This window comes from Anarrhichthys ocellatus, unplaced genomic scaffold, assembly GCF_004355925.1.
Source record: "Anarrhichthys ocellatus isolate YVR2014 unplaced genomic scaffold, GSC_Weel_1.0 scaffold5, whole genome shotgun sequence".
NCBI lineage: Eukaryota > Metazoa > Chordata > Actinopteri > Perciformes > Anarhichadidae > Anarrhichthys > Anarrhichthys ocellatus.
Genome location: NW_022280035.1, coordinates 13967953 through 13981752, shown reverse-complemented (window position 1 = coordinate 13981752; position 13800 = coordinate 13967953). Strand labels below are relative to the sequence as shown.

The following is a 13800-nucleotide window of genomic DNA, read 5'->3' as shown; positions in this document are numbered from 1 at the left end:
GGAGTAGCTTTGAAATAAATAAGAGCAGACTTGATCGTTCACTGTGATTAATTATACGCATACAAATAATCAAGTATCAAGAGTCTGTAAGTGATTTTATACCAAAATGAAAACGAATGGTTGCCTGGAATTTTAGGGAATGCCTAAAACTAAAGCATGTGTTAGAAAATGGTCAGCAAACATGTTAAATGTGCACACTGGTCTAGTCCTTATAGTGCACTCTAAAATGAACCATAAAGGCTGAACGCTTTTACAGGTTCCTAAGATATTTATTGTAATTTTTCTTATTCTGTGCACACGCTAAGTATCATTGTTTCTAGATGTCTTTGAGGCTCAGTAGATGGGGGATGGGGGATGAAAGCAGAGCATGTTTATGCCTTCACACTCCGCTGTCCACGAAAGGTGACAGCTGCATGTGAGTGCACTCTGAAGAATCAACCAGACACTGGACTCTATACAGTATGTCCAAAGGGTGATTAAACAGAAAAAAAAAACACTCTGAAATGAAAGAGGTGCCACTCTGGTCTCACACAAAACACTCCACCAGCGGATCTGACTCACCAGTTCCATGTTACACGGGAGATTAAGTTGAATATATCAGAGATATTTTATTACCGTGTTCACAGCACAACGCAGTTACCACAAAGGACTGTTGCTTCCTGCTTTTGGGTTTTGCACAAATTAAGGCAACATCTTAAACTCAGCACGATGGTTCTCGAGAGAGAAAGAAAACCATAAAAGCTATTATTCCAAAGCTCCTCACGGGTGCACATAAATGTCAGCTATTCATTTCCTGATATGTCTCTTGTTTCTTTTGTTGTGAAATGTGGAAATTACAGCTCCACCAATGTCTTCCTGTGCAGAGAAAAAAACAGAATATTCCAAGCTCTTTTACAGTTGGATTGCCTCACAGAACTGTTCCTCCTCTTAATTGCGCAAAACTTCAAAAATCGTTGCCGTATGTTGATCCTCGTGATCCTCTCTTTTCATTGCAGATTTTCCGCCGGGCAGACAAAAATGGTGAGTAAGCAAAACATGCAGCTAATTAGATCACAAGGCTAATTAAAACTCAACTACAACTTTGATTGCTGTGTTCAGACAGGTGGCTTGTTTTAGCTCTGAGGGGATTCATGTGAGTCTGGTGGTGGATCTTTTTGTTTCAATGCCATCCTTACGAGATCAGAGTAGGGAGGATATAAATAACCAGGTACAGCTGCATGGTTTTGGTTTTGGGATTTGATTTGATTTGACAGGATGAACTCCTTCGATACTGTCGCTCGTCATGCAACGCTCATCTTAGTGATTTCCAATGATGTATCATCAGTGAGACAGCAACATATGCAACCTATATATAATCTTGCTATACAGTAAATGTGGCTTCAGTAGACAATACATTTTAGCTCAAAATGGTACCAATTCACTGGAGACTTGCACCTGCTATTTTAACCCCCCCCCCCCTGCAGACATGTCACTGTTACATTTGATTAATGTGTTACAGTGTTACATTGAAATCATCTCTTTACTTCAAAGGAAACCCTTCCCTCCCCCTAAATATCTCCTGGAAAAACACAGAACATTCAGCTCTGCATGAAAAAACAGTGCTGACAAACAGGAAGAGGTTTTTGCTCTTAATATTTTATTCATGCACTGCATCTCTGTTTTAATGGAATAGTAAAAATGCAAAACGGGCCAGACATTAATGTAAGTAGAGTATCAACAATCTCTGATCAGTTAGGATGACGGTGAATGTGTTACGTAAGAGCAGGAATAATGACATGACTGGAATGAGCAGGAGTCATACATAAAGGGAAAAAAATAAGCAGTTTGTGAATTATGAAAGGGCCCTTAAAAGATGCTTGCAGCTGTTGTGAAGAAGAAAAGGTGGGTGGATTTTTATTTCTTCAAGTTGGGTTTTACTTGACTTAGAAGAGGAACACTGGCTGAAAACAGAACATAGGTGTGACATTTTAATAGAATAGCCCTCCAGCAAAGCTTTTATTTTGTAGTCTTTGTAGTGAGAAGGCAGATAAAGCAAGCAAAGAGAACTCTGGCGTATGTTTGTGGTAGCTATCTTCCATTTGCAGCCGAGCTCTGCTTGGTTCCTCGTCTACACGAACTCAGTGAGTCGTGCACCCGAGAGGAAAGGGCCTCCTACCAATCAGCACCGAGTGGGCTGCCATGATACGCCTCGAGCACTGCGGATTTACCACATAATGAGGGCTGGCTACCGCACTCTTATTCCTTATAATTCCTCATTGTAATGAGGAATTACAGTTTTTTATAAAGCTATAAAACAATTGCTCGTGTATTCTTGTATGAATACAATAACATGAAGTAGATACCGAAAGCTTTTACTCACCATTGTTGTGCTGAGATTAGTTTCTAATACATTTATGTTGCTGCTCACTGAGCTCAGAGATGTACACAAGGATTTAAACAATGATGTAAGAATCAAATTTTTCACCGCAACTCTGATTTGTCATCTGGAAATAGCAATAACAAGCATGAAAAACACTGATAAGTAAGCAATTATTACTTTGATTGGTTACACTAGCTTTATAATGTGGACCAGTATTGTTTTACTTTATTTAGTTTTATGATATTGAAAAGCAGTTTCCATTCAAATGTAAGGTGCATGAGGTAGTTTTGCTTTTTCTCTCTTGACACACAGAAAATAAAAATCACTTTGAGGTTTCTGCGCCACATCCTTGCAGTCTATTAATTAATGCTGTATTCAGTGCAGTAGCAGAGATGATTGTGTATGACTGCAGAATCCTCAAAGGATGCAGTGATGTACAGAAGTGATGCAGCTCTGGATGGAAGAGAGGAACATAATAAATAGTTTGCGAGAAGAAGATATTAATTTGACTGTTTTATCAACACAAATACGCCATTTATTACTCCAAACTGTTTTGACAGCTGTAATTTGGACAACAATCAGTAATTTCTTTCCTTGTTTAAACTTGATATACTGCAGATTAATGAAAGTTAAATGTATAATTCTGAACTTGGTTCACCATGTTTCTCTGTAAGGTGAGTTTATCCACTGTCTATGTTACTCTTCGGTCTGTTCTTATCCCTCATATCCTCCTGAAACGAACTGTCAGGCTTTATGAACCATTGGTGCTGCTTTGACTGCATTTTTGGGATTCCCTTAAGGAAATGTGATCCTGGTAAGACACAAGCTTCAACAGGGAGATATTTTCATTGAGGTTGCAGTCAGAGCTGCAGTAGTGTGGAATGAGACAATTAAAACTACTAAACTGCCTCGATTCTGTCGTGAGGTTCTGATTGACCAAACAACCTACAATGCTGTATGATTTTCACTTGAGGAGAGTCTCACTAACCAATTCATTGACTAATCGTTTCCATACGAATTGTCACTAAGTGCCTCCAGAGCCTACTTCTGCAAATTCTGATTAAGTGATAACATTTATAAACAAAATCCTCCAGGCCAAGCGCATGCTGCACAGATTACTGTCCTTAAGCTTGTGAGACAAATACTGTCTATATAGCTAGAAGCTCAACCATGTTTCCACTGCTGCTCTGCTCTCTGAGGAACAGCGAACACTTGCATAATGGGCCATCTGAGCTGCACTGTAACTTGCATTCGGGTGTCTAATTGGGTGTGAATCTACACCAAAGCAGTTCTGATGGAGAAGGCTGGAGAATGAGTCAGAGGTCCAACAGATTGTGTTTACTCCTACATCATGTGGAAGTTTGAGATGTGGTTTATGGTTCTAATAGCTTTATCTTCCATCTTAGGTTTAACAGAGCTAGACCACAACAAATGATAAGTAAACCCACAGATTTTCATCTCAAGGGTATGATTGATATGTAATGATAAACTAAACTATGTAAAACACTTTCAACTTAAATGCTACTTGTTAAACACAGAATAAAACTTGCCCAAATCAGAAGAAAATCTCTTCTGGAATTTTTTGGCTTACAAGCCTTTGCTGCATCGCATCCAGAGCCATCCACTGTGTGAGCTGGCAAAAAGTCAAAATTCTTCTTGCAAACATAACAGATGATATGATTTACTGTTGGCGCAGGCCTATCAGTCTGAGCTCTGTTGCCTGGCGGAGCTGGGTCTCAAAAGGTTTCTGTGCTTACAGAGCACAGCTGGTGAGATGGAGGCGAGATCTCATTACCGTCTGAAGTTCGTCAGCTAGTGAGCTCTGCTCTGACTACTCAAACTAGCCCTCAACGCTTGTTACCATTTCCTCAGGACCCTGCAGGCCCTGCAGCACACAGACGCTGCTAATCAGAGGCAGACTGTGCTCATCTTCAGCACTCACTTGTCTTTGTGTTTATCCTCTGCTATTAACACACACTGGAATAGGTTGGTTAATGTGCACACTGTGCCTATATGTGATTGTTACAGAATTGTCGAAGAAGAAATTGATTGTAGCGGAAATCGAAACAGCGGGTATATTATTATGCAGTATCAGGTTTCAGCAGTGATCGTGTTGTGAAGCCAAAGTAGCCTTCTAACATTATCTTGAATGATGGAGACATTCTTCATTCAGGTGATAAAACCTTTCAGGCTTCAGCTAGGTGTAATTTTCACGGTCTTCCTTCAGACGACGGGAAGCTGTCCTTGGAGGAGTTCCAGTCGTACTTCACTGATGGTATCCTCACTGACGACCAGATGCAGGAGCTGTACTCTTCCATCGACAGGCAGCAGACTGAGTAAGCTGATCTTCCTTTTGGACGTTCTCCAACTCCGCTGCCATCTGCAGCCCATCCTGCTCTCCTGCTGCCTGGCAGTCAGACATCAACACCTCACTTCAGTGAAGATTATGTCAATATTCCATAGAGAGCCTTAATTCGGGCGTGAAAGCCTCAAGAGTTTACAGCACTATGTATGCACACTGATGAGCACAAATAAGATTGTGAAAGATGCAAAACATTGCCTGTGCCAACGACTCTTGCAAAAACATTTATTGGAATAAATAACGTCTGGTGTTAGAGCAAAATAGAATATCCAAGAGGAGGTTTTGTGCTGTTTGTGGGCACAACACTGATGGAATAGAAATGAGACATCACTCCTTTGGTGTTGGCATCACTTAAGTATCAACTAATCAAAGTGAAGAATGACCAGGTGTTAGCTACACCCTTTTTTGTGTATTGCCAACTGTTTGCAGTACAAAACAAACAAATAAACACTCTAACTGTGCATTCATTTAAATGTAGAAGGAAACATAATTAAATCCATCAACTTTCTAAATTGTTGAAACCAAAAGATCATATACTACTGACTGAAACAACACGAATATGATCTCCAAGACATCTTGCCTTACTATGCAGTAAATTAATCTTCATTACAGTATATGTATTTGCTACAAATACATGATGTTATACTGCACCTTATGTGCAGTAATAGTGCTTTTAGGTTTAGTTGCAAGTCAGTTGTGCTCCTGTGTTTAGTGCCTTGTCTAAACGCCCCTCAGTAGTGAATATCATTGCACCTTGTTTCAAATAGCAAGCTACAATAAGAAAACAAGAGTCTACGGCCAAGCTAGCGGCCGAGGCTGTGCTTTGAGCTAAATGCTAACATGCAAACATGCCCACAATGACAATGCTAACAATGACAATGCTTTTAAGCTAGTATAATGTTTACAGGTGTCATTTTCACCTTCTTAGTTTCTTACACTAAACACAAAGTACAGCTGAGGCTGATGGGAATGTCATTAGTATTGCAGATCATAAACCAAAGTATTGGACAAATTAAAATTTTGACTTAATGATGTCGCTAAATAACATCTCTATTTAATTAACATGTCTCTTTTTTTCTTCTTCCCATTGCCTTATGTAGCAACCTGGACATAGACAAACTCTCAGGTAATTGTGTGTCATCCTTGATTAATTTTACTGACTTTGCTCATAAAATCATGTTTTAAACTTTATAGACAGTACATAAGATCGCCTGTATGTACAAAAGCCAAATGCCTCACTGTTTTAACGGTTGCTACTTGCTAAAGCTGTCTGATGATGACCATAACTTTTTCCGTCTTGTTGGTAAAACCACACTTATCAGAGTGCTTATCAGACATTAAGTATGCTCAACAAATCTTGTTCTCCTCCAGAGTACTTCACTCCACATCTGGGGGAATACGTCAACGTCCTGTCTGCTTTGGATAAGCTGAATGTGGCCATTTTGAAGGCCATGGATAAAACTAAAGAGGTGGGTGATGACCTCCACCTCTTTGAAATTTGTACAAGCAAAACATGATTTAAATGTTGCACGGCATTGTGTTATCCATGTAAACAGCTTTCAGAACACTTTCCGAACAATTTGTAAGCATCCGTTATCCCGCCAAGCATGCAGACTGTCAGGCTGTTTTTTGTTTTTGCCTCAGCTGTCAGTGTGAAACCCTGTCAGAGGTCTTTGAGGTCACTCTGCTATGGCGGGCAGCTATTCAGGAGAAAAGAGAACTGCCCAGCATGACTGACTCCGCCTGCTATCTGCTCTGCCTCTCCTCACTAACAATACATGTTTAAACATGAGCTCACAGAACCTTACAGACCGAGTTATGCTTTTAAAAAACGGCCTCGTTAGTGTGAGAAACATTGGCAGGCGTTTGTTTTTGTAAATCTGCTGGACAGCCAATAATGAGGAAGCAAAGCAAATTATTTTTGAAGGTATTGTAGATTTATTGATTGCTATGGATGTCGTAGAACATTCATTATTGAATAATCTGTTGGTCATTTTTTTTCTTAAAGTGTTAATTGTGTAGTCTATAAAACGTTGGAAAGTCATGAGAAATGTGTGAATTTTCCACCTCCTATAGAGATATCTTTATTTTACTTGAATTCCCTGACCAACAGTAAAAACAAGATTAAGAGTCTGCAGCCATGCTAGTGGCTCTCTGAGGCTGTCTAGGCACAGCAGCACTTTGAGCTAAATGCTAACGGCAGCATGCTGACATGCTCACAACGATAATGCTAACATGCTAATGGTTTGCAGGCATAACATGATTAAAATCTTAAGTTAGCGTGTAAACTTGACTAATTAGCAATAAACAGAAAGTACAGCAGAGGCTGATGGGAATGTTAGTAGTTTCGTAGCTACGAAGTAAAGTATTATTTAAATATAAAATAAAAATAATTGACCTGATGATGCTACTCATGGAAATGTCTGAGGATCAACTTCACTGATTTAACTCTTGTGTGTCTTTCGTTGTCACATGATAATACTGATTGCATTGTATCGTTTATTTGACATCACATTAACTATTTTTTTTCACATATTCAGTTCTTATCAATACATGTTTTTATACATTTGGTGTCATGACTTGTTCCGTCCTAATTGAGGAGCTGAAATGGAGATCAATGCTACTTCTACTCCACCGTTACTTGTTTCCAGCTACTGAGACACAGAATAGCATCAAATCACCAGCCTTGAATTGTGAAACATGCTAACTAGAGCATTATGAAATCCTATTATGAAGCCTGGTGGAGCAGAACAGTACGCTGTATATTCCATGAGATGTAGAGGGGATTAAAGTGTCTGCCCCCAGACATGCTGTAATCATTCTGTTTTAGGCACACACATAATCGAGATCAACATGAGAGAACCCCTACTAAGACATAATCAATAGCTCAGCTCACTTTCTTTATGTGGATGCAGGCTTGTTATGAGGTGGTTTTCTGTGATAGCCAGCGACTTTACTCACTGCAGGAAGTTGGCTTTCCTGATGAAGAGAGGGAACATAAGGCGATAGTAGAGCATAGATGACAGTAACTAAGGCTGACAAACCCCACCATCTGTCCAACTGATCTGACGTCAGATGTCCTCCACAGAACTGCAACCACAAACATACAACCATTTTATCAAATGCTCTAATCTCCTTTTCTTTCAGCTTCTTTCCCTCTTTGTTAAACCGAGTCTATTATTCACTCAGACGCATGCTTCTCTTTCACTGTTTTATCTGCTTTCTCTGTACAGCAATCTTCTCCGACATTGTCTCTTTCTCTTGTCATTTTCTCCATACCACCATGCCTTTCTACAGCTCATGTATTTTTCATGTTCCTATTAGACGCTCAAAAAGCTTTCTTTGCCCTGAAGAGCAGCTGCCCTTTGAGCCATACTGAGATTCTTATTGCTGAACCAAAGATAAAACTGATCCTATAGCAGTGTCCAAGGGCCACCAAGACACATGTAGCGTTAGGCATGGGTAACATAATGTGTAACACTTTTACATTAACTACAGTTAATAATAAAGCTTTGAAAAACTACGAGTAAAATGATGAACTCATAAGACTGAAATGTGTCGTCTGTGTTGTGGTAGTGCTCCGAGATAACAAGCAAACATCCGCCGTGATTTGACAGATCTTCTGTCTCGTAAATAAAGGGAGGAGGAATTGAGAGAAGGACTGAGGTTCATTACTCGTGTAGTGCAGCGTCTCTGCTGCCGAGAAAATGGAGAGTGTAGAAACAAATATTACAACAAGCTTGGTGGTCATTTTTCAAATGTGTCCCATAGTCATTTTTTCCTGAACTAAATTTTGTTGCACTGCGGGATGCTGTTGATGGTGATGGGGGTCATTATCCACAAAATGTCAGTTTAGCTAAAAAGAACAGCAGCCACTGCACTGAAACCTGGCAAACTGGCACTAGACATAGAATGTTTACCTTTTGCGTGCATTTATTAATTCAGGGTAATCTACACAGTAACATGTTGACTCCAGGTTTCCTTTTTAGTTTTTAGCATTTGTGAATAATGCTATTTTAACTTGGTTCCTCTTACCAAATAACTGCATTAAGATACCCGTTAAATGAAGATCTTATTCCCTTTTCAAAGGAGGAGTGAGAACATAATCCCGACAAAACACAAACAACCTCAAAAAATACAAGGTTTTCAGTGAATTGGAAGATTATCTGAGAATGAGCAATTTTCATGATCAAAGCATAACATGTCCCAAGAATTAATTGGCGTCTGGAGTTGCAGCTTTCTTCACAGTTCATATAATCGCTCAAGCTGAAGATTAACAGGCAAACAATCATCATATTAAACAACAACAACACAAGAAACATTACCTTAGATAAGATAAGAATTGAGTGAACAATGAAAAAATGACTATTTTCTTTCCCTCCCTCACATCATGGCTGATTCTTGTCCTTCATTTCTACCCATCCTTTCAGGAGTATCAGGGTTCATCAGTGCTGGGTCAGTTTGTGACTCGCTTCTTGCTGAGGGAGACCTCCACCCAGCTGCAGTCCCTTCAGTCATCAATGGACTGCGCTATGGAGGCGGTTCATGACCAGGACTGTACTGAAAGTCGGATACTGAGGAAACCTGAGGACCTGCCTATCCAGAGGGCGGCCAAACGCCCCGGTCGACGCATCCAGAAGAACATGTGTCTCTCACCTACTGACCCCTACTCTGGCATGCTCACCACAGGTATGTTTCAGTAACATTGCGATTAAGATGCTGGAGGTAAAACTGATAAGAGCGAACATTTTAGCAAAATGCTCATGAGCCCAGGAGGATACTCACAGTAGGTCATCCAAAACAAAAAATGCATCACTTTGATATACTGTCGTTGTTCAGACTTCTTGTGTTGTGCTGATGTTGTGTTTCTGGGGTCAGGGGTCAGCGTGGAGCCAGATAACCACTGGGGCTCCCAGATCAACCAATTGGAGCAGCTCATAGACAAACTGGAGTGTGAGGTTTGTACAAAATCTGTTTTTGGACTTTCAGTCTTTATGCTAAGCTAAGCTAACTGTCTAGCTCTAGCTTGATATTTAGACAGACATGAGAGCGGTGTCAATCTTTTCATCTAACTCTTGGGAAGAAGGCAAATTAGTATATTTGCCAAAATGTCTATATATGCCTTAAAGACACACTGTAGCATTATATTATACTTGTAGGACTCTATGAATTTTTAAGAGAGTTTTGAAAAGTCTTTTTAAAAAGAATTTAAGCTCTTTAAATGAGCCCCAGGATCACATCAGCCCTATACTGATGCGGTTTACACAAACATGCCTTAGTTTCAATTTTATGTGTTAGAAAGACTAAAATGTTCAGCCAAAAGGTTTGTCTCATGAGGGACAATTGCTCTTTGTGAGGATCAGGTTTAACTACAGAGGCTCAGCTGCTACACAGAAATGTCAAACAGACCGTGTGAGCCCAACTGTGTGTCTGCAGATACACAGCGTTTGTCCTGCGCTACATGATGTCAGAGGAGATGATTTGTACAAAGTGCATGTGGTTGTTGAGGCCAACATGCAAGCGGTATTGAACTACACAAGCTGAATGTCATCCATAAGTATCAGCCTGTGAATACATGCTGTGCTTCACTCGGATGCTCAGTGCTTCACACAGATATTGATGCATCGGTGCAACCCTGTTGCTCTGGGATAACAGATTAATGTTGAATTTATGGAAATTTACAAAAAGCCACCGGTATTTTGCTTGTATAGTTCTGAAGAAGAGAACAAATAAATTCATGGTGCTCCGGTGGGATTTATTTATTTTTCTTTTTTTCATCTGAAATTATAGATGAGGTATTTGCCAAGGTTAGATATCAGCACTGCAAGGATAATGAGTTTGAATAATTATTTTTTCTTATCTTGGCCATGCAGACTAGAATAAAGTGTAACCACAGTTCTCAGGGCTGCAGTGAGGCTGTTGGAGGGTTAATATGAATGTAAAGATCTCTGCCTTGTGAAACAAATATGAATGTAACGATCTCTGTCTTGTGAAAGCCAATACTTTGTGACGGTAACCTGAGGGCGTTTCTTTTGCTGTATTTCTTTTTCTGCTCATGACTGACTGAAATATTTATGCCCGCTTTTTCAGAGTCCACATCTTGAACCTCTCAAAGAGGACACATTGGCAGGGACGTATAAATCGGTGAGTCCTGCGTGTGCTAAATATATCGGCACACTAGTATGTAAATTGAGATTTTACAAGATATCTTTGCACAGAACCAAACTAATTTTATACGTTATCGTATTTGATTTGTGTATACTATTTTTGAATAGCTGTAATTTCTCATATGCAATGCACAAAAAATCCAAAATGCGCCTTATCTGTTGAGGTTATTTGAAGATGTGATGATGAATCTGGTTTGTTTTCTCTCATCAGAACATACTTCTGGTCCAAAGACAAATGTCTGTGAAGGAGAAGGATGTGGAGCAGTTTCAACAAGCTCTTAAAATCTACACAGATACCACCACCAGCCAGCTAAACAACCTGCAGTATGTCCTTTCGTCTCCCTCGAGATCTCTCTGTGATTTGATGCAGCCACATCAAATTGCTTACATTTTCCCACACATATGGGATAACACCCCCACTGCCTTCTTTTTCTCTCTGACTCTTTTTATTATTTAGCGTTTCAGTCCAGAACCTGCCAGACAGATCATGCTTCATCATGTACGAATTTTGGCAGGACCGTCTCTCCTGGATGAGGTAGGATCACGACAACTTCACGGCGTATTAGTCTGGAAAACATGTTCTGAGAATATCACTGCTAAACCAAAATGTGCCCTGCACACCAAGCTGCTCACAGGTTCCCTTTGAAGCATTATTGCGTTAGTGAGGAGCAAATGGCCGTCTCATCTGTGTCATCCCTCTTTCCTCTCAGCTACCTGCAGTCGTCCATCAGTAAAACCTTCCAGCGCTGCGTTATCGACTCACTGGAAGAGCCAGAGATGGTCTCCACCATGCTCCTCCCAGGTAGACACCAGATATCTTACGGAAAGGCTGCTATTTCATGCAACTAATCTCACACAAATCCAATTCGATTTGGTTGATATTTTTATAAAATAATGGTAACTATTCTCAGTAAAACTGTGAGAATGATTGAAAATAGCATGGCTGGTGTCTCACACAATAAACACAGGTTTTCAGTTCAGGTTCAAGATACAAAGGATTCTCTTTGTATGTCTTTCTGGGGAAATGCTTTGTGGAAACAATAGAATTTAAGTGCTTTATAGGTAAAGAATGCCTTTGATATTAAAGCTGCTTTAATCAATATTATTATATAAAAAAAGAGCAGGTAACAATATGAAAGGAGTCGCTCATAGTGTTGAACACACTGCAGCTCCCCTCAGTTGTACGGAGCGTTTTAGCTTCTCTCGGCGCATTATTTTGGTTTCTGGACCCTAACTTCTATGTTTTGGTTCACTCTTACCGCTCTCATCAGCTGCCCAGCACTGAATGGTAAACAACGTTAGCAACATAGTGGAGCATTTAGCGACTAAAGAGCCAGATATTCTCCTCAGAAGTTGGTGGAGAGCAAAACAGAGTGAATATTGGACTTGTGTTCTTCAGCTTCCCAGAAATAAATGTTGCTAATGTTGCTCTGTATCTGCTGGATATGTAAATAATATGCAACTGTTAGCCAACAAATTCGCCATATCATCTTAAAAGGTGATAATGTGCCAGTGTTGTGTTGACAGCTTGTTTCCACTGCCTCCAAGTGGCCAAAAACAATCTGTTAATGCAGGTTTAATGTGTGGGAAATGCTGAAGTAGATATTGAATTGTAATCTTAGAAGAAATACATGTTGATATTCAGCTTATCTTCCTGTTGTCATTGTCATTTATTTGGCCACAAAACATTGATGCTTAATTATTGTTTCATTTAACAGCCTCTTGGTGGATTATGAACAACAACTGACAGGACAAAGCTGCTGCTATTCAACACAAAAAGCAGGAGGAAGATCTGATTGTGTAATTGTTTTATATTTTTGTTCTTTGATGTCCACTTTTTCCCTCATGGCATGACCAGGATTGATTTTGCAAAGCTATGCTCTGAGGTTATAGAAGAGAAGACTGCTCAGATAAGTCAGTCAAGAGTGAAACAAAATGAAAACCTGGGAGAGAAAGATTTAAGGTAATGCAATATTTTTTGTGTGGTGAGGATTTGTGCCAACATTCATCTAACAGGCACGTTTCTTGCTTCTGATTTAATAGGAACATAAAACATTTGCATGATTTCTTATTTCTCAGTGCTAGTTTATTTCAATCAATCAATCTTATCTTACGATAAATATAATGTCACTGATGCCACACAAATAGAAACACATTCGTCAGTGCAGACAAAAACAGATATAGCGGTTGGGTTAACCTGCACTTCCCCTTGTTCTCTCTGTGGTATTGTGCTTTCTTGTCTTCTTCAAAGCTTTGCATCCAAGCGTCCTTTTGCTGGTGGGTTAGACAGCAAGAACGATTATGGTCCACATCTAAACTTTTATCATCCGTGTGTCACTCATGCACTTTAGAAGAATATGAGACGTGGACCTAATTGTGAAAAAACAGACATTTATTGTTGACTGTCAGTTGAAAAAGGTAGAATTAACTGCTGTTAGGAGCAGCACTGAAGTGTAGTGAGACATTAGCAGACAATAACAATTGAATAAGTTAGTCTGCAGTTTTCCTGTGCTGTTACTCTATAAATATATTTGAAATAAAACTCAAAAGCCATTGTTTGACACTTGCAGTGTGTAGTCAGTATACAATAAACACACACACACACACATAGAAGTTTATATTTTAAGTACAGAAATTAAGCAGTTGGGTGTTATAACATTAGGCAGAAAGTCTATTTAGATTGTGAACTGTAGTTAATATAAGCTGTAAGTTATTGTTGTAGAACATTGTTAAATGTACAGTATGATAGTACATTGAGCAGTGGTCGCTCTGATAATTTGATGAAAGAATGTGTTTGCTCTTTTTTTGAAGTATTTTATCATTTATTTTATGAAGAATATACAGTTGTTATGTGATTGCTATGTTTGTTTTCTGGCATGAAATAAAGTTCATGACTTGTTGATGACATTAAA

At 39.4% G+C, this 13800-nt stretch overlaps 1 protein-coding gene across 1 annotated transcript in view; it reads left to right on the top strand.

Annotated features, from left to right (window-relative positions):
• Positions 1 to 13800, top strand: part of LOC116382113 (N-terminal EF-hand calcium-binding protein 1-like) — a 16445-nt gene extending 2645 nt beyond the window's left edge. The window contains exons 2-12 of the mRNA XM_031844830.1: positions 996 to 1020; positions 4587 to 4695; positions 5822 to 5847; positions 6093 to 6190; positions 9152 to 9410; positions 9600 to 9679; positions 10812 to 10865; positions 11100 to 11212; positions 11346 to 11423; positions 11599 to 11690; positions 12607 to 13800. Coding sequence (XP_031700690.1) covers positions 996 to 1020; positions 4587 to 4695; positions 5822 to 5847; positions 6093 to 6190; positions 9152 to 9410; positions 9600 to 9679; positions 10812 to 10865; positions 11100 to 11212; positions 11346 to 11423; positions 11599 to 11690; positions 12607 to 12635 — 963 coding nt within the window. The 3' untranslated portion in view covers positions 12636 to 13800. The remainder of the gene's footprint in view (positions 1 to 995; positions 1021 to 4586; positions 4696 to 5821; positions 5848 to 6092; positions 6191 to 9151; positions 9411 to 9599; positions 9680 to 10811; positions 10866 to 11099; positions 11213 to 11345; positions 11424 to 11598; positions 11691 to 12606) is intronic.